Source organism: Podarcis melisellensis (genome assembly GCF_964234715.1).
Source record: "Podarcis melisellensis genome assembly, chromosome: 11".
Taxonomy (NCBI): Eukaryota; Metazoa; Chordata; class Lepidosauria; order Squamata; family Lacertidae; genus Podarcis; species Podarcis melisellensis.
Genome location: NC_138543.1, coordinates 33100190 through 33119829, shown reverse-complemented (window position 1 = coordinate 33119829; position 19640 = coordinate 33100190). Strand labels below are relative to the sequence as shown.

General features: G+C 43.1%; 1 protein-coding gene across 2 annotated transcripts in view; it reads right to left on the bottom strand.

Moving 5' to 3' along the window:
• Positions 1–435: 435 nt before the first annotated feature.
• The window catches only part of OCLN (occludin), a 30308-nt gene continuing 11103 nt past the window's right edge, over positions 436–19640 (bottom strand). For both annotated transcript variants that reach the window (XM_081930169.1, XM_081930170.1), the window contains exons 5-9: positions 12977–13116; positions 8975–9169; positions 4910–5081; positions 3113–3154; positions 436–1721 (exon numbers count right to left, since the gene is read on the bottom strand). In XM_081930169.1, coding sequence (XP_081786295.1) covers positions 1620–1721; positions 3113–3154; positions 4910–5081; positions 8975–9169; positions 12977–13116 — 651 coding nt within the window. In that variant the 3' untranslated portion in view covers positions 436–1619. The remainder of the gene's footprint in view (positions 1722–3112; positions 3155–4909; positions 5082–8974; positions 9170–12976; positions 13117–19640) is intronic.

The window sequence follows — 19640 nt, the reverse complement described above, 5'->3', positions numbered from 1 at the left end:
TTTAATTTGTGTGATGTCAGTTGACCGGCTGCCGGGCACATAAAGCTGTATTCACACAAGTTAAATGCATGCAGGGTGTGAGTCTGCCGTGTTTAAAACTGAGCTATGGTAACTGTAGCAAAGAAATAAGTAAATAAGTCTGCCCAATGCAAAAATTTGTATTATCCGTTATTATGTCAAAAGTGTCACAAAACAGGAAGCATACACTTTTTGTTGTATTTTGGTTTGACTAAAAAAGTGATTACCCTAGCATGAATATATCAAAATAATGTGTGAAATATGCCTCAAAAAGAAAACAAGAACTAAGTGTTAAACTTTAGCCTTGATATGCCAATATAGATTAGTAGCTTAATCTCATGGAACCAGTTTCCTGGGTTCAGGTGTCAAGCTAAACCATGGTTTAGCATAATGAGAACTTATGCAGCAAAGTTTGCCAGTCACCAGCACAAGTATGAAGCGGAGCTGGGAGACTTAGCCACAGCTTGTCATGTTATCTAAACTGACAAGGTGCAGTTAATGTTAACAATGGCTTGTTTGCAACTTCAAGTGTTGTTTCGCTTTGGGGAAAGGGGGCAATACAAATCTTGGAGAACTGATGGCTATTGCATTAGCGCTACAGCATGCGTGGAGTGTGCCAAGAACTGACCTAAGAGAGCACTGGATCTCAGTAAGTATACAATTCATTTGGATTTTCACTGGGTATTCCTAAGTGACGGTGCTTTTGTTAAACAGAACATGCAAAAAGGAGCACCCACATGTTTATAAAATGATCAGTTTCTACTTTGTTTTCCATTCTTCTTTGGCTATGGCAAAACTGTTTTACTGTAGAGTGGTCCGGACTTTGGCAGCTTAGAAGAACCAGGCTAGCTGTAGTTGATCCTTTTTTACATACTCAGATACAACTCAAAAGTCAATCCACAGAAGATATTAAGAGTCAAAACATTGCTACTCAAAGCTACATTTGTACAATGAAAACATTCCCTACAATACAAATGGTTATTTTAAAAAATAATAGTTATATTTACATTTAGTTTCACATTGACATTGATGATACCATACAGAATGATCAACACTGGGCTGCACCTAAAAAATACATTTCTTAATATTTTGACATTTACAAGGAAAATTGGTTGCTATGTTTCGAAAACAAAATAATGAAGAAACGTACCTTTTGGAAGAAGCACCCAGACCACACAATGAATGGCATTTAGAAGGATACAATGTGGCAATAAATCTTTAAGAAAGGGAGGATGGATTATTTGGGGGGGGGTACAAGATTTTTTTTGGGGGAGGGACATTTCTCAACTGCTTTAAAAAATAAGACGCGACACACAGAGGTGAACGGAGGATGAGCCATCGCAGACAAAGGACAGGAAGATGCCCACTACATGTTAAAACGGATGAACCTGATGTGATGAGTGGTGAAATTCCTTGACTCAGCGAAACAATAAGAGGTCTCATATACTGAGTGCTCAATTTCATACTTCATAGTAAACATGGCACAAGTGTTGTATTGGTGAAAATATTGCCCTGTCATTATCTGTGGTCCAACACGATCATGTCCCACCTTTATGAAAATTAACATATTTAAGCAACCAGGCTGTCTTTCCTTCTTCTTGTTATGACTTTCGTCTGTCATAATCACTGACCATCCTCTTGATGTGCGACAGTTTGCTCTTTAGTACCTTGCAGTGGGCTTTGCGGTTTTTATAATCTGCTGACTAAAACACAGAATGAAAACTATTAATAAATGAAGTAAATCAGATTTCATCTTTAAAATGCTATAATAATATACTGTCTTATTCATTCAAAGTGATCACTATCAGAAGAGACAAATGAGCCTATTCTGAAACTCTCAATAGTTTATTGAGTCCTTAAAACAATGAATTTGCAGAATAATCACCCAAGGGATATGACCTCATGTGCTTCTGTTCGAAAATGAAGGAACTCGTAAGTTTGAATTTTGAATGTGTAAATGTCTAAAGACAATGCATAAAACAAGCACCCTTAGATGTACTGCTAGATAAGAGTTTAATGGTTATTGTATTTGTTTTAAAACCAATGAAAATTTGTTAGAAAGAAAAAAACAAATGGAAGGAACATGTATGGCAGACCAATAGCCATGCTTCTGTTTTAAAAGAGACAGAACAGTTCAAAGACAACAGTTTGAAAAGCAGCCTGCCACTTTTACAGAAAGAATTCATATGGTGCACACCCAACATTAGATTCTGTCCAATACTGGTGCAGGGAGGGAAATACCCCAAACAGCTAGAGATTGAACATACTTTGGCTCTGTATTTGACAGGGACAGATGCAAGCCCAACCTCAGCCTTCCCTTGCTCTGCCTCTGCAACCTGAAAAGTGGTCTGAATTCTGGAACACCCATCAGGTCAGAGCTGGAGCTGGAGCTGGGAGGCAGAGGATTGCTATGGCTATGAACTTGTACCTGGACAGTATAAAACCAAAACAGATCTTAGCCTTCTGCCAAACTCTGGGGTGTGATTCATCCTCTCTCTTCCATAGCTCCAGTGTTCAGAGGAAAACTTGTTTTCATCTTGCCCACCAGAGGCTGCCTGGCCCCCTCACCTGTAGATTCAGTGACACTCCATAGATCCAACTTTTCCACAGGAGGCTAAAGTGGTCCTGGTGGCACAGAAACCCTTTCACCAGCTGAGGCTGGTGTGCCAACTGCACCCTCTCCTAGATAGAAATCACCTGGGCCAGAGTCATCCAGGCTATGTTAACTTGGCAACTTGTTCAACAAGAGCTAAGTCACAATTGAAGTCTACATGTTCCGTGGCCAAGGATTACTGCAACACATCTGGGACACTTCTAGCCCCATCATGTTGCACATGTGTTCAATGAGTTAGGTCCAAACTGGTGAAGAACAAAAATCAACAACTGTGGGAAACTACAGTGACTAGTGTTTTTGAATAAACACCACAAGCTTTTTAGAAGACAAAAACAATTGCAACAGATTTCAGGAAGCAGCCACTCAAAAAGTCTACAAAAATAGACAATCCAGCTGTACTTCTTTCAAAGTGGGTTACACAGCCTGCTGCAACAGGAGGTATCTTGGTTTACGCAGAGATTACTTAAGTAAACTACTTACTGCCTTTATATCCTTCAGTCGGTTGTATTCTTCAGCAGCAGACTACAAGTAAAAATAACTCAAATTAGATATCACAAACATTAGCAAAAATCAAAAGCAGAATGGAGGCAGGCTTCATTATGATGCATGTATGAATATTTAACTATTAAACCAATATATATATTGGTGACAAGAACAGCTGCAGGAACGTAAGGAGAGCCCGGATGGATCAGGCCAAAGGCCCATCTTGGCCACCATTCTTTTCTCAAACAGTTGCCTATGGAAAGCCTGCAAGTATAGGTATCTGTTTGAGGAATTCTCATCTACCCCGATCCTTCACAAATATGGACTGGAGACCACACACTATTTGGGAGTGGGGAAGGAGAGGTATGGTTCAGTGATAACCCACAGGCTTTGCATGCAGAATGTCCCAGGTTCAGTCCCCAACTTCTCCAACTAAAGCTTGCAAAGACTCATGTCTGAAGCCCAGGAATGGCAATACTCAAATAGATAGACAAATGGTCCAACTCCTTTTAATGCAGCTTCCTCGACTCCTATAACCCCCATAAGCCACCACCAATCAAAGATGACAACATTGGGGTGGATGGAGTAATGGTTTAACTCAGCCTAAATAAGGAGTGGTTTCCAGGAAGCTAGTTATGGGGGGGGGGATCAGAGATAGCCACTGTAGGAGTCTAGACTGATTGACCGCTGACAAGGGCCAGAGTCTCTATCTTTAAGCAGTGCTAAAGAGGCTAGAAAAGGGGATTGAGCAACAAACAGCAGGAAAGGAGACAGAGAAAAATATCCCATTATTTCATCAGTGTATTCACTCAAAAGCTGACTCAGATCCTTCAGAAAGAAAAAGGAAGCAGCAAACATTGTGCAGTCAGCCCCAAAAGTCTTCCTCAGAGGTCACCAACATTAAATACTTTCCACGTTGCTAACTCCCCACAACACTTGGGATTCTTGTTGGATGAAGTAGGTTAGAAAGCTCCTTTATCAAGCATGTTACTTCCTCTAAAGCTAGAGGCATTTGAGTCCCAGTCAGTATTAGTATTAAGGACTGCTTTCTACATTACAGTAAATTATATATCTGTCTGTTCAGGTCAAAGAGCAACATCCTTTCTTCGGAAAGTTAAAACTACTTCCAGCTACCATCCTAAGGGAAGCCTACGATTAGAGTTGGTTTCAACAAACACTGCACTGATTATTAGGAGTTTAGGTGTTTCTTTCCTGGTTCCTTTTTAATTACAGTATCACAGACTTTAATAGCTTGTGATTTTTTTAGGGGAAAGCATCTGGGACTAATAATAGTTGTCCATTGGCTACTAATATGGCATTCAACATCTAAAGCCACATTTCAAAAAATCAAAGAGACATAAAAATACAAATTTGCCTTCACCAAAACACCACTGAGTCACTTCACCAATCTTTTGCTCTTTCCAGTGACTCTTCAAGTTAGAGCTCCTTCCCTGACCTATTGCTTAAGAATGTTTTAAGTGGAGATGCCAAGGATGGAACCCGGGTCCTTCTGCATGAGAAATATGATGTCCAATGCAATGCCCATCATCCATGCTGGGTGGAGTTGATGGGAGTTGGAATCTGACAACATCTGGAGGGCTATCCCACCCTCCACAGCCTTAGCTAGACTGTAGTTCTGGGAGATGGGATGCAAGCGAATTTAGTGCATATTACAGCACATGTACAGATGGCAGACATAATTCTAATGTCCAAAATTCTCTCAAGAGGCAAATGGTGTATGTACCACTAAAGCAATACTCTCATATCGTAATATATTTCAATGAATGAAATTACCCTATATTCTTCACTGTCTTCAGGGTAGTCATCCAATTCTTTATCAAGACGAGAAATTTCTCTGCTGATTTCGTCAAGCTCTGCTTGCAACCGCTTGTATTCTTGTAGACCTGCATCAAAATCTCGCTTGTATCCTTGCCTTTGTTGATCGGATGATACAGGTGGATATTCCCTGGATGAAGAGTGATTTAAATGACATTGTTTGAAGAAATGGAGTGGGCAGTTGCAGAGAGACTTGCTGATTTAGCATTTGTTTATAGGGAAAGGATACCTATGATGCAAATTAATCTTTCAGTTTTGTGCTTTGGTCAAAGCATGAAAATGTAGAATTTAGATCTGCATTCTTTACTAGAACTAGCAAAAGCCTATAGGAGCCTTGTAGAAAGATGAACCAACGCAATAATAAAGAAGTACATTTCCACACCTTTAAAGAGTAAAGTTTTCACTGCACTAAACATTAGCCTGTGCAAAAGAAACATGTTAATAAATTGAAATGTTTGTTTTCCCAAGGAGAATTCTCAGTCCCAGAAAGTTACTTCATGTCAACGGTTTCTGCAGAATATTGCAACACTTGTGTTAAAAATGTAACTTAACAAACAATATCACAGCATATTTTTGAAATGAACATTGACATGCTATATAACCTGATTTGATCAAATGGACTACACAGGTATTTCACTGAACACTTCCTATTTTTTGCAGTCATGAAATGAAAGAACCAGACAGGCAACGTACCAACGTGCTTATGGTATGCATATTGTTATCATTTTTATACTGAATAACAATCCCATTTAAAGTCATGATGGTAGACCATTTGCAACTTTCCTTCAGCAAGACTTCAGTTTCTAGAAATTATTATCACTATTTTGGGCTCCATCTTCCTTCCATGTACATATGGTTATCCAAGGAAATATCTCTCTCTCTCTCTCTCTCTCTCTCTCTCTCTCACACACACACACACACACACAAAATATGCATTCCACATACTATGTTTTTTGCACATTGATTGGGCACATGCATGGAAAGGTCACTGTTTACTTAACAAGCAATGCAAGCTTTCCTTCATACTTCATTATCTTGGCTGACTGCATGAGTTGCCATAGTTACGCATAACACACTTGAGTTTCTAACTCAGGTTACATAAAGGGTAGCTGGAGTGCATTTCATTTATACCTCTTTATTTTGAAAATTGGTTACTATAAGTTTTACTTACAAAAAGGTCTGTTAAGGGACAAATCAAGAATTTCACAAACTATGTTACTATCTGATTAGAGTGAGGTATATCTATTTAATTGCTGGTCAGTTTTTACCTATTTAAGCAGTGATCCAAGAACTTTTAACCAACTGAATCATCTCACTGAAACACAGGAAGAGCCATTTCTGAAATCTTACATTCTTGTGACCAGGTTCTAAAAACAGAGACCTTCCAAGTATGCATACAAGCAGCAGCTCAGGATGAGTCAGTTTCAGCAGACAGTTTTCAGAGGCTAATAATGTTCAAAAATATGACATCTGCCCGCACCTCCCTTCATTTTCCTGCTCTGCCCTAACATACAAGATTGACACCTTAATAGGTACCGTATTTTTCGCACCATAGGACGCACTTTTTCCCTCCTAAAAAGCAAGGGAAAATGTGTGTGCGTCCTATGGAGCGAATGCAGGGGGGAGGCAGGCGGGAAAAGCCCTCAAGAGCCGCACACAAGCTTCGTGCGCTCTTGCGGGCTTTTCTCCAGGAGGGAGAAGGGACTGACTGGCTGCAGCAGTCCCTTCTCCCTCCTGGGGGAAAAGCCCCCAAGAGCGGCACCCTTTTTAAAGGCTGCGCGGCTCCTGCGGGCTTTTCTACGAGGTGGGGGAATCCCCCCACCTCCCAGAAAAGCCAGGAGAAGCCGCACAGCCCCTTTAAAGAGCGTTCGGCTTCTGCGGGAGGTGGGGGAAGCTGCAGCAGATTCCCTCCTCCCGGGCTCCCTTTGAAGCGGCAATGTGGGAGGGGAGCAGCTTACACTCGTGTAAGCAGCTCCTCTCCCACTTTCCTCCTTCAAAGCAACTACGGAGGAGGGAAGGAAGAGGACCATGGATCCTCCGCTGCTCGAGGCTGCAGTGGATTCCTCCTCCGTAATTGCTTTGAAGCAGGAAAGCGGGAGGGGGGCAGTTTACACTCGTGTAAGCAGCTCCTCTCCCACTTTCCTGCTTCAAAGCAACCACGGAGGAGGGAAGGAGGGGACCCATGGATCCTCTTCGCTGCTCGAGGCTGCAGCAGATTCTCTCCTCCCGGGCTCCCTTTGAAGCAGCAAAGTGGGAGGGGAGCAGCTTACACTCGTGTAAGCAGCTCCTCTCCCACTTTCCTCCTTCAAAGCAACTACGGAGGAGAGAAGGAAGAGGACCATGGATCCTCCTCTGCTGGAGGCTTCAGCAGATTCCCCCCTCCGTGATTGCTTTGAAGCAGGAAAGTGGGAGGGGAGCAGCTTACACTCGTGTAAGCAGCTCCTCTCCCACTTTCCTCCTTCAAAGCAACTACGGAGGAGGGAAGGAAGAGGACCATGGATCCTCCGCTGCTCGAGGCTGCAGCGGATTCCTCCTCCGTAATTGCTTTGAAGGAAAGTGGGAGGGGGGCAGTTTACACTCGTGTAAGCAGCTCCTCTCCCACTTTCCTGCTTCAAAGCAACCACGGAGGAGGGAAGGAGGGGACCCATGGATCCTCTTCGCTGCTCGAGGCTGCAGCAGATTCCCTCGTCCTGGGCTCCCTTTGAAGCAGCAAAGTGGGAGGGGAGCAGCTTACACTCGTGTAAGCAGCTCCTCTCCCACTTTCCTCCTTCAAAGCAACTACGGAGGAGAGAAGGAAGGGGACCATGGATCCTCCGCTGCTCACGGCTGCAGCGGATTCCTCCTCCGTGATTGCTGGGAGCTTCTCTGGGCAGGAATTCCCTCAGCTTAAGTGGGGTGGGGGAAGTGTGGCAGGTAGGGGGGTACCTACCTAGACACTGAAGCCACATGTCTCTTAGATGAAAATTGGGAGTGAGCATTGTGTGAAGTGGCTGTGGATCTCCTGCCGCAGAACTGTAGGACTGTATAGAGTTGGGAGGGCCACCCAAGGGTCATCTAGCCCAGCCCCCTCACAATGTAGGAATCACAGCTAAAGAACGCCAGGCAGATGGTCCCCCAACCGCTGCTTAAAAGCCTCCAGTGGTGGAGACCCCAAACACCTTCCGAGGTCATTGCAGGGTTGGAAGGGAACCCCAGGAGTCATCTAGTCCAGCCCCGGTGGACAGCGGGCGCAATCCATCCCATTGCGCAAGACTAAAGATGCTGCGCAAGGCTAAAGAAGAAGCCAAGGCAGGGATGGATCGCGCTTGCTGCCTTGTCTTCTTCTTTAGCTGCACTGGAGAGGTTTAGCTCCTGGCTGGAGAAGTTGCGCGGCTATGGATCCCGCGCGCTGTCTTGGCTTCTTTGCTCTTTGGGGCTGGGGGGGGGACCCGGGCTTCCCCCGCAGCCCCGAGGAGCTCTGGGAGAAGTGGACAGGCTGCGTGCAGCCTGTCCGTTGCTCTTTGGGGCTGGGGGGGGGATAATATTTTTTTCCTTGATTTCCCCCTCTAAAAACTAGGTGCGTCCTGTGGTCCGGTGCGTCCAATAGAGCGAAAAATACGGTAGGTAATACACAGAAGCTACAGCAACTGATTTTTCAATCCATCACATTCAAGTAAAATACTTGTATTTAAACACAGACAGTGATGCTTCCATCAGTAGTAGGAAAGGAAAGTAGGAAAGTAGTAGGAAAGGCACTGCACTTCTATTTTCCCTGCTGAAATACTAGCTTTTCACTAACAAGTAGGTGACATCAACTTCTGAATTTCATATCCAGTTTCCATTTATGCTAGTGGAAACCTAGAGAGAGTGTGTTGGTACAAGACTGTATCCCAGTGTCCTTCATAACATACACAACCTGTTAAACCCTCGTGGTAACCTACAGCAACTTGAGTTAGAATAAATGGGGTTCTCTGTACTGATGCTCTACAACCAGGCTGCCATTAATATGGTACCAATGCCCAAGTTTTATGGAATTGTCCATACCTGTCCCAGTCCTCCTCCAGTTCATCACAAGACTCTCCTCCAGTGGTGTAATCTGCATCATAGTTGTCAGTGTAGGTTCTCTTTGCTCTTCCTGCTCTTCCTTTTTGTGCTGGCTCCTTAGCTGACCCATTGTAACTGCTAGTGTTGGCATACTGAGGTGGCATTGGGCTCTTTGTTAAATTCACTTCAGGTATCCTGTTACAAAACAAAAACAATTCATTTCCACTGAGCAGATATTAAGAAAGACAAAATAAAGACTGCTGGTTGTCAATGCTAGGCTTCCCAATGTTAAGATTATTTTCCTCATCACACAAAATGACACTATTGTCTAAGAGCTGTTGTACGAAGTCAGGTAGACTAATGCAACAGGTAACAAAGTCAGCGAAGTCATGCCAGATACTTTCTGCTCTGCAGCATAAGCTGGTACCCTTCTCTAGAAATGTTAATCAGAGTAACGCCTGTAATTCTAAGGGCTCAGAGTTACTGTTCAGCTTTAGTAAACTAATGATTAAAATATGAACAAAGGGACCTACGCATTGAACTTGATGAAATAAAATGTTGGACGCATTTGCTTGACTGTTCTTTAACTTTAAGTATCCCAACCTTTTGCAAGTTGTACACATTTAATTTCCCTGTCATTTACAGAAAATGGTTGACTTCAAGAATCTAAGACAAAATGATATTAATTATTGTTTTCTTTGGCACACACACAACAGTCCTCAAATCCTTCTGTAAGCAAACCTCAGTATGTGCAAGTGAAACTACCAGATATACATCCTGCCTTAGTTTCCCTCATCATCTTCTGTGTTTTGTCATGTCTTTTTTTATATTGAAAGCCCCTCTCAACATGGCTCACATAATTAAAATTTTACTGTGAATATGGTTCTGACCCTCCCTGCTATAGTCATAGTTGGGGGCAGTTTTGGGAAGGGTCAGACCAATATTCATAACAAAACTTATTTTAATTATGTAAACCACCCTGAGACTTGTGTTTAGCCATTATTGAAGGTGGTTTACATTTAACTTAGTCTTTAAGTGAGAAAACAAGAGTGGCACATCTTGGGTCAGGAACATTTTGGCTGGCCCTGAGAGCCAAAATGGTGTGGTTTCCAGGACCCTGCCTTTTGCTTTCAGTGTAGTCCTGGGTATATTTATTTGAAAGTCAGTCTCGTTACATTCATCGGGTCTTCCTCCTAGATTAACAGGCATAGAGTTGCAACTGTAGTAATTGACCTTATGCTGTGCCTCCATGAGGTCAGGCACAATTTCCAGCTCTATTTTGGGGGAACTGGGGTAAGAGAACAGGAGTTTGTTTTGGCAGGGACTAGTTGAGGTGGCTTGAGCACCAGTCAAACAGATGCCCCAAACCTTCCTCTCTAGCTGTTTGCCTGCCATGCCATGATGAGTGTTTTAGCAACATAGCCTTCCTTTCTAGCTTGAAGGTGGTGGGGAACACATCTTCTTCCATCTGCTCAAGGGTGATCCCTGCCTAACTCTAAGCTACAGAGAAACTTGATTGGGCTGGTAGAACACTTTCCAATGCATGGTGATAGAAATATTAGCTCCCCCCCTCCCGTCAATTTATTTTCTGCAATTAGACCCCAGATGACCGAGGGACTTACACATTCTAGGTTAAGACATGGTTGTGAAACTTCTGAATGCTATTAATGTGACAAGCTGCCCCGCCTGCCCCCGCCCAATGAATACCATGTTTTTATTTCATTCAATATAGAGACTGAGAACATTATGAAATCGTCACTTGTGAACTAAATTTGCAAGCAAGATGGTGTTGCTGCACCTCTCAAAACATGGCCATCAACCTTTGACAACCATTCATTACAGTGCTATTTCATGTAATATGTATGCAAGGACTGTCCTTACTCCATTATGTTCATTCATAAACAGAATAACTAACAAGTTCAGCTATGGCTATCTTCCAGACAAAACATAGTTCTTAAGGTACAAAGGCAAGCTGGATGAACGACATACTTTCTGATCACCAGTTCCTCCTGAACCCAATTAAAAGGTGATACATGGGGGCAAAGTAATGATAAACCACCAATACATCACCTAAGGCAGTGGCAGACGATATGATGCGCTCCAGATGTTATAGACTGCACTTCCCATTAATTCCTGGCCATTGGCCATGCTTGCTAGGGTTGATGGGAGTTCTAGTCCAAAACATCAGGAGGACATACTACCTGATGTAAGGAATGCTTGATGAGCAAGTGGGCAATGGAAGCCAATACAGTGGTACCTCGGGTTAAGTACTTAATTCATTCCGGAAGTCTGTTCTTAACCTGAAATTGTTCTTAACCTGAAGCACCACCTGAAGCTAATGGGGCCTCCTGCTGCCATCGAGCCACCAGAGCATGATTTCTGTTCTCATCCTGAACCAAAGTTCTTAACCTGAAGCACTATTTCTGGGTTATCAGAGTCTGTAACCTGAAGCGTATGTAACCTGAGGTACCACTGTAATAGAAGGCAAGTCAGTTTTTTAAACAATGGAGCCAGAGAATATTACAAGAAGAGCAATCTCTTCAAGCAACCTCTACAAGCCCAGAGGATAACATGATTCTTTCAAATCACTATGCTTAAAGTTCTCCCAACACACCCCTAAGTTGATATTGGCTCTTGATTAAAAGCTTTTTAAAAATTTCCACACACCCAAGAACTTGGGAGAAGTTTTTTTTAAAGGCTGTTCAGTATTTACAAGATGCATGAAGGAAGATAGGATAGTACTGCTCATTCTTTAAAAATCCCTAGAGTTAGGATTCTTAGTGCTGCTTTCATGTTTCTAGGTGTTGGCTTTATGTTATTGTTTTCATCATAAATTCCCTTACAAAATGCTATGAAATGCAGGGTGCAACAGTGAAAGAACAATACACCCAAGGGACTAAGTCTGTAATCCTATGCCCTTATCTGACAACAAGTCTCACAGAACTCAGCAAGACTTACTTCCAGAGGACTGTAAGTGTATGTTTACTTCCTAGGTTATCAAAATGCGGATTGGTTATCCTTATCCAAATACTTATTAAACAGTGGAGGACACACATGAAAAGTAAACAGCAGTGTAACCATGAAACTATGCTCTTGAAACCATGAAACACGGGGCCTGTGTTTGTTCTCTCAGGTTGTGCACATTCTACATTTTATACAATATTTGCACTTTTATTGTTAGGTCTGCATACCATGAAAAGTATACCCACTCAGGCATCAGCCTTGCTTTTAATGCAGAATATTGAAAAGAAAAAAACAAAGCTATGCACATCCCGGATGAACACTGTAACAAATAAATCCTGTATATGACAAAGTGATAAGTAGCTACGAGATGAAGATCAACAGTATGCTTTTTTCTTTTTTTCAAACACCCTAGTCTCTTAACTCTCAGGACAGGTCAGATCCAAGTGTTATTTATTTATTGAGGTTTTCCTATCCCCTCTAGTCTGGAGCATTTCATATAAGAAAAGCTTAAAACAACCACCTAACACATACAATAACCATAAAACCATTACATTTAAAGACAACAGAGCAGCAGTGATACATTTCTTTATTCCCTCTTCTGGAGAATTAACCCTCCACCCCATCCTCAACCTAGCTAGTTAACCTATCTGTCAGCTGTTCACCTAAACTAACCCATGATCCAAACAAAGGTGTAATTCAGATCCTGGGATCACCGCCAGTGTCAGAATTTGGGCTTTCAAATTTCAGTGGGACCCTGTGTAATGCCAAAATTCAGCACCCATTGCAGGTGAACCAGTCGCACTCCCCTAAATCTGCCGCTATTACTGCCCCCCACCCATTTCAACTGCAGGTCAGTGTTACAGTTTTGGCAACAGGAATCTTAGTAACTGATTAATGTTCTGAAAGGAGGGGGGAGGAGAAGAAAAATGATATCACAACCTGCTTTGAATTGCTTAATATTGATCCTGTGTGGTCTTTCTATTGCATTGTGTCCATTCAATTAGAAGGGGGGGGGGAAACAGGAACATTTATACTTACGGAGTAGCTCTGTAGCTATTGTCATTATAGATCTGTTGTACAGGAACTTCAGAAACCGAGTAACCCACAGAACTGGCAGCTCGATCTGTATAGTCAGCTACAGGGGTAGGTATTGCTGGCTCCGGATTTATGTTCTTCACCTGGAAGGACATACATGTGTTAAGATAAACACGTAACATTGAACAGGATACCGTCATCCCAGAGCAGAATACTTCTCTCGGCTTTTAATTGGCTGCATTTCAGATTCTTAAATGGCGCAAAATGGGTATTTAAAGAAAGGATTAGACTCCACAGTAGAGGGCTGAACCCACAATGCAGCACTAAAGAACACGTTGCCTGCCAGCTCTCTCTGCCCAAAGAGGTTATAATAAGCAACTACACTCAAGGGAGAATTTTGCAGTTTTTCAAATGCCAAAATTTCGCACCAAACTAAGCCTGCCTCAAATGTGCATGTTGAGAATAAGGCTTTGTACAGATTCACTCTGGCTCCAGTGCGTTCCCGTTGCTGGTGTTTGAAACTGTGTAGGCATGACATTAGCCACTATGAATATCTATCCTGTAAGGGTTTGAGAAATACTGCTGTTTAATGCCTCATACCAGCTTCCATCCAATTTACTACAACTTACAACTTATCAAACCTTTATTAGGCATTATGCGAATATGTATATATATATGTATATATATATATATGTATGTAGCCAACTGCTGCCCTTTTATATATATTTCAAGGCCTTTATATGTTATTTTCTCCTTTATGGTTTTATTCGCATAATGCCAATTTACTAACTTAAACCACAGTTCAATAGCTGTTGTGCTTGTGCAGGTGACAGCTTCCTGATTAGGGGTTTGGGGGGTTGCTGGGGTGGGAAAACCAAACAGGTAATGCACATTCCTGTCCCTTCTTTGGTGCATACAGCAATGTGCAAGTGAGACTTGCAGAATGGGGTGCACAGTGATCATGTCTCCTTAGTCTGACCCACAGGTGAAGAGATCCGAGATGAGACACTTTTCTAGAAGTCATTCTCAACAGCCCCTCACACATGGGACTACAACTGGAACAAATGCTGAACTTGAATTCAACATCTCACTATTATGTCTGCTCGTCAGCACAAGCATTTCTGCTTACTAGAACAAATGCTATTCCCTGCCCCTTGGGTACTGTTCTGAGGTTTTCCCAGAGCTGTTTGGGGGGCACCCGGGTGCCCAGGGGTAGGAGAAGGGGGGAGACCCATTGTTCTAGCAGGACTCGTTGTACCGGTTCCTGCTACCACAACTGTTTACTTGAATTGGACCTATTGCAGCGACTTTTACATGCCTGTTGATGGAGCCTGAGAATTCCCAGTATCCCACACCAAGAACACCCGAGAGCTTCCCACTGGGGAATCCCCTTTCTTGACTCATCCGGAAAATACAGGCATTTAGTCACCTTCTCTGCTGTAGAACAGCAGCAGGTGATGAAATGCACACATGGTAACGTTAAGGTTCATTTAAAAAAATCAATATAAACAACTATCGCATGAAAATGAAAAACAAACAAACAAACCCAGCAGTCCAGGAATAACTCAGACATCAAAACATAACTGGCTAATTAAAAGCTTAAGCAAGCTTAAAGACACAAACCAAGTCAGCCAGTAGAAAACGCTTTCAACCAGAGCCACAATTTCACCTGTCAGCAACAAGCTATCACCAAGGGAGCCAGGCAGCCCACTCTGGGAAATGCATTCCACAAAAAAGGCTCAGCTCTCTACACCCTCACTGACCTCACCCAAAGCAGGCTGCCCAGAGCAGAATCCAAGTGCCTCCCCCTTGAGTGACTGGCTCTCTTATCAGCCAATTTCTCAGATCAAAGAGCTTCCCATGAGGCAGCTCCCCAGGCACGCTGGCTGAAGGCAAGACCCAGGATATCAATCCAGAGCCATCCAGGTCAGTTTCCAGGCTGATGCATGAACAAATCATCCAGTCTCAGGAATGTTCAGCCCAAGGTGGCAGAATTTGTAAAAACAATTCTAACTATATGGCACCATGATATAAAAACAGTGTGGGTGGGGGCAGCCACCCTGGCTGTGGCATCTTGCTAAATAATTCCAGTCATGCCATTCTGAGGTGGGGCAGAAGTTACATATGGAGTGCACCACTCATATCAAGAAACACAGAACACACGTACTTCTCTTTTAAGGCATAAAACACCAGCTAGGCAGAAATTTCTCTGCATGAATTGGAGCTGCTCTGACCACAAGAGATTGATGGCTAAGTATTGGCGAGGAGCCTTCTTCAGCTCAAAAGCTGCATTTCCTGTTGTCTAACTGGGGGGAGGAGGGCTGCATGCCAAAAGTGGGGTGTGGGTACCCCACCCCCTGCTCACACATGCTTTTTTTTTAAAAGAGTGCTTTTAAAAGCTTTTAAAGTCACAAACCCCAAGCCGCTAACAACAATTAGCATGGAAAGGAAACCTAATTTCACGCCTACCTGCAAGCAGGGATTTTCTGGAATCACAGTTGGGGAATGAAGGGTTAACTCTCCTCCCAAGCTCTGCCTGCAGGGGGGGGGGGAGAAAGCCCCTCTCCTACATCACAATTAGGCTTCTGTTGTTTTCAAGCCTAATTGCAGCACAGGGGGTCCCGGCTGGGGAAGGAAAGGTTTACAATGGCCACCCCAGGGGATAATTGTATGTAAATGAAGGCTTTTTTCCAAGCCTGATAGCTGGAGGGCAGGGGTGCAGCAAGAAGGGGATGCTTATGATGCAGATGAGGAGGACTCAGGGGCTACATCTGGCACACAGGCTGATTGATATTTTCCACCCCTGAGTTACAGGGTTTTATCAAATTTGTACTGGCTTCAAAGCTGCATGGGACTGCAGTGATTTGCAGTTTAACCAATGGGGCAAAATATTCCCTGCCAGTATCTGGATACCACACTAGAAAGCACCATGGTTCTAATCTCAGCATTTTGTAAAACGGTGTGCATAGACATTTGTTCTGTGAGTATACAGTCAAAACCTCCACTGCCTTGGGAGAAGAAAAGGCAAAGGAGTAAACCTTACAGAAATCCGAAGTGGAGTCCCTAAGTGGCACCTTGTACGCCTCCTTCCAGTGACCCCTGCAGCCAAACTGGTGCCAAATGCATAGGGAAGCACATGTCTGATGTTATGCTGCTTTTATATTTGCTGGAATCTGCCCAGAGTTGCTATGGCAACCCAGTCAGATGGGCAAAGTACAAATAATAAAATTTGTTGTTGTTGTCCATACACACTACCCAGACTTGCACCTCAGGAAGATCACTTCCATGCTACTAACACAGCAGTTTGCCTTCACCCCTGGAGGCACAATCCATTATCTCTGGAGACAGAGGGATACCAACAACAACCCCATCCAAGAGACTGGGTGTAACTACTTTCACAAAGGAACTACTTTCTTCTCAAATTCCATCTGATATTCAGTATTAGATATGGAGTGCTATGTGTCTTCACCTCAAGATCTCTTTTGGGCAGAGGAAGGAGGGAGGCAAAGAGCAGTTTGACTGGTTTTTCAAATTTTACATGGTTATTTGTTGGAGTGTTTAAGGGGAAAGGTATTCCCCCCCCCAAAAAAAATGGCATTCTTCCACAGTTTGCTCTATGTAGAACTAATATGACAAAAAGCTTTTGGCTCCAAGTTCTTCCAGAGGTTTAAAACTTCATACAGAGTTGCTGAAAGCCTACATCTCTTCACAGCCATAGCATAGCTTTGTCAGCTATGTTTTCCAGAGCACAGAAGCAGCTCCTTAAGAGGGAAAAGGAGGGGGAGAAGTGCGACATTCCAGATGAAATAATTTCATCTTTCCAAAACACAAACAGCGCTGGAGGACAGCTCATACTCATTTCAATTTATGCTGAATTTCTTATTCTTTCTCTCTACCTTGGACACACCGTGTTCAAGGAGGTTAATGCTGTTGTTGTTTAAGGCATATACAGTAACAAAGCAAAAACAATGGCAATTCATAATGCAGGACACCAGAGGAAGGAAAAACAAAAACCAAGCTGGAAAAGGTGGTCTGCCTACAGTGGAAAGCCAAAAGAGTAAGGACTAAGTGGATTATGCAGAGCAAGGAATTCCCCATTCTGGCCATCATGACCAAATAGACTAAGTGTGTGGGCAAAATCTGCTCCTTCTCTCTCCCCTTGTGGGGCAAATGAGAGAGATGGGTAGAGTCACTCACTGGTCAATCACCTGATATCACAATGATGCCAGATGATGATTGTTGGGACCTCCTATGCAGGGCTTGCGAAGAGCCTTCTGCAGTCTGAATGTAAGGCGGGTGGCTCCACCATGGAGCTACAGCTCTTCCTTTGCTAATGTTTCTAGGAAAGCAGTGTTTTCACTTATGTACCCAGTCACTGTATTCTTTTCAAACTTAATCTACTTTCCACACACCACAAACGAAAGATAGCTGTCCAATTAACACAACACCCCTTTTTAAAGGAATAGCTCCAGTAAAGTATTAACCCTGAGAACTGGATTGGCCCAAATTTCATCCTATTGACTTAAGGTCAAAGGAACTCACTTATTCAGTTTAGCTGGTTTGTTGACCCAGCGTGTAAAGAATCAGTAACATGAGAACCAAACGATTTTCTCTATGGCGGAGACTAGAAAAATTTCAACTGCCTAAATTCACCTAAAGTGACTGCACATATTAGCATGTTAGCTGGAAGCAGGATTCTTGTGGGGACTACGGCATAAAAGAAAAGCAAACGTGCAAATCATGTTAAACAAGACTATTTCCCTAAGTTATAAGAGCTGCAGCAAGTCATCCTCTTGTTTGGCATAACTGAAATCCATGCATGACCTCTAGTTTTAAAGAGTGATGCAGAACAGGCAGATACCAGAGTATGGTGGTTCGCATTATATTTAAAAGGGCACACCTAAAATATGAAGTCTGAATGCAAACACATGTATCATCCATGATTGGCTGCAGTTGAGAATATGCTTGGTTCTAAACCCAAGTTTGTCTATTTACTGTGTAAAGTAAGCCTGAGGACATATATAATGGTTGTGGCAAGACACCGAGGCACTGAATAATCAACTCTGGAAGTCTGCCTGCTGATCCCATCAATTCAATAAATATACAAGACAAACTATGGTTTAGCAACGCAGGAATGAAGCCTGTATTTACATATATGCTCACACCTCTCCCTGGCACTTCCTGAGTTATGGCAAATATAGTTTGCTGTTAAATATGCAAAAGTAAATCATGATTGGCTGCAATCCTGAAAGTAACTTATTAAGTGGAACATGGGGGGAAAGGGGAGGGTGCATGTAAGCCTGAGGCTTGTTCATGCAACACAAAACCATGGTTTGTCATTACAGAAACTGGCCCAGTATTGGTGGAGTTACTGCACCTGATACACAGAGGAAAGTTATGCAAGTCCTGGGAAGCTTGGTACCCTCATTTCCCCTGCACATCTACATAATTACTGCCCAAACTAGGTCAAAATCAGCACATACCAAAGTAAAAGGAAGATTATCTATTTTCTGACATGTATTTCATTTTAGGTTGCTATATTGTACAGTGGTAAGAGATGCGGGTGGCGCTGTGGTCTAAACCACTAAACCAGAAGGTTGGCGGTTCGAATTCCCACGACAGAGTGAGCTCCCGTTGCTCGGTCCCAGCTCCTGCCAACCTAGCAGTTTGAAATCATGCCCAAAAGTGCAAGTAGATAAATAGGTACTGCTCCAACAGGAAAGTAAATGGTGTTTCCATGCACTGCTCTGGTTTTGGTGTTCCGTTGTGCCAGAAGTGGCTTAGTCATGCTGGCCACATGACCCGGAAAACTGTCTGCGGACAAACGCCAGCTCCCTTGGCTTGTAAAGCAAGATGAGCGCCGCAACCCCAGAGTCGTCTGCAACTGGACTTCCTCCTAAACGCCGCAAACCCGGAAGTGATTGTTCCAGTTTGTGAATGTTCTCTCGGAACCCGAACATCTGACGGGGCTTCCATGGCTTCTGATTGGCTGCAGGAGTTTCCTGCAGCCAATGAGAAGCCACGATTTGGTTTTCAAACGTTTTGGAGGTCGAACGAACCTCCAGAATGGATTCTGTTTGACTTCCACGATACGACTACATTACAAAGTGTGAAGAGGAACACTTTTTGAAAAAAATTGCCCCCCCCCCCCCCGGCCACAAAATGAGAGAATGCTACAACTGTTTCTAATTACCATTTGAAGTATGGTGATATAAGAGTGTTTTTATGTGCACTCTAAAAGCTGTGACAGCCCACCTAACCTGGCTTTACAACTTGGATATACAGAGAGCTAGATAAGCCATTGAATATACTACTCAACAACAGTAACTATGACAGATTTTCATAGTTTTTGGAGATGGCTAACCTGTTGTCTCCAGATGTTGCTGAACTCCCCCCATTCCTTTTCACTGCAGCTGATGTGAGTTTTACTTGAGCAATAGCTAGAGGACCACAAGTCAGCCACACCTGGTTAAGCATGAATGAGCAGTGTTGCTAATACGTTACTCTCTTAAGTCATGGTTGACCTTGACCATTTCCAGGACATCTAAAAAGCAATATACATCCGATCCCACTACTTTCTGTTTGATCTATTAATAACTCCGGTCAGCCACAGTCCTAGGCTGTAACAAGTTGCAGAGCTTGGAACATGCAGTATAAAAGGCTCCAT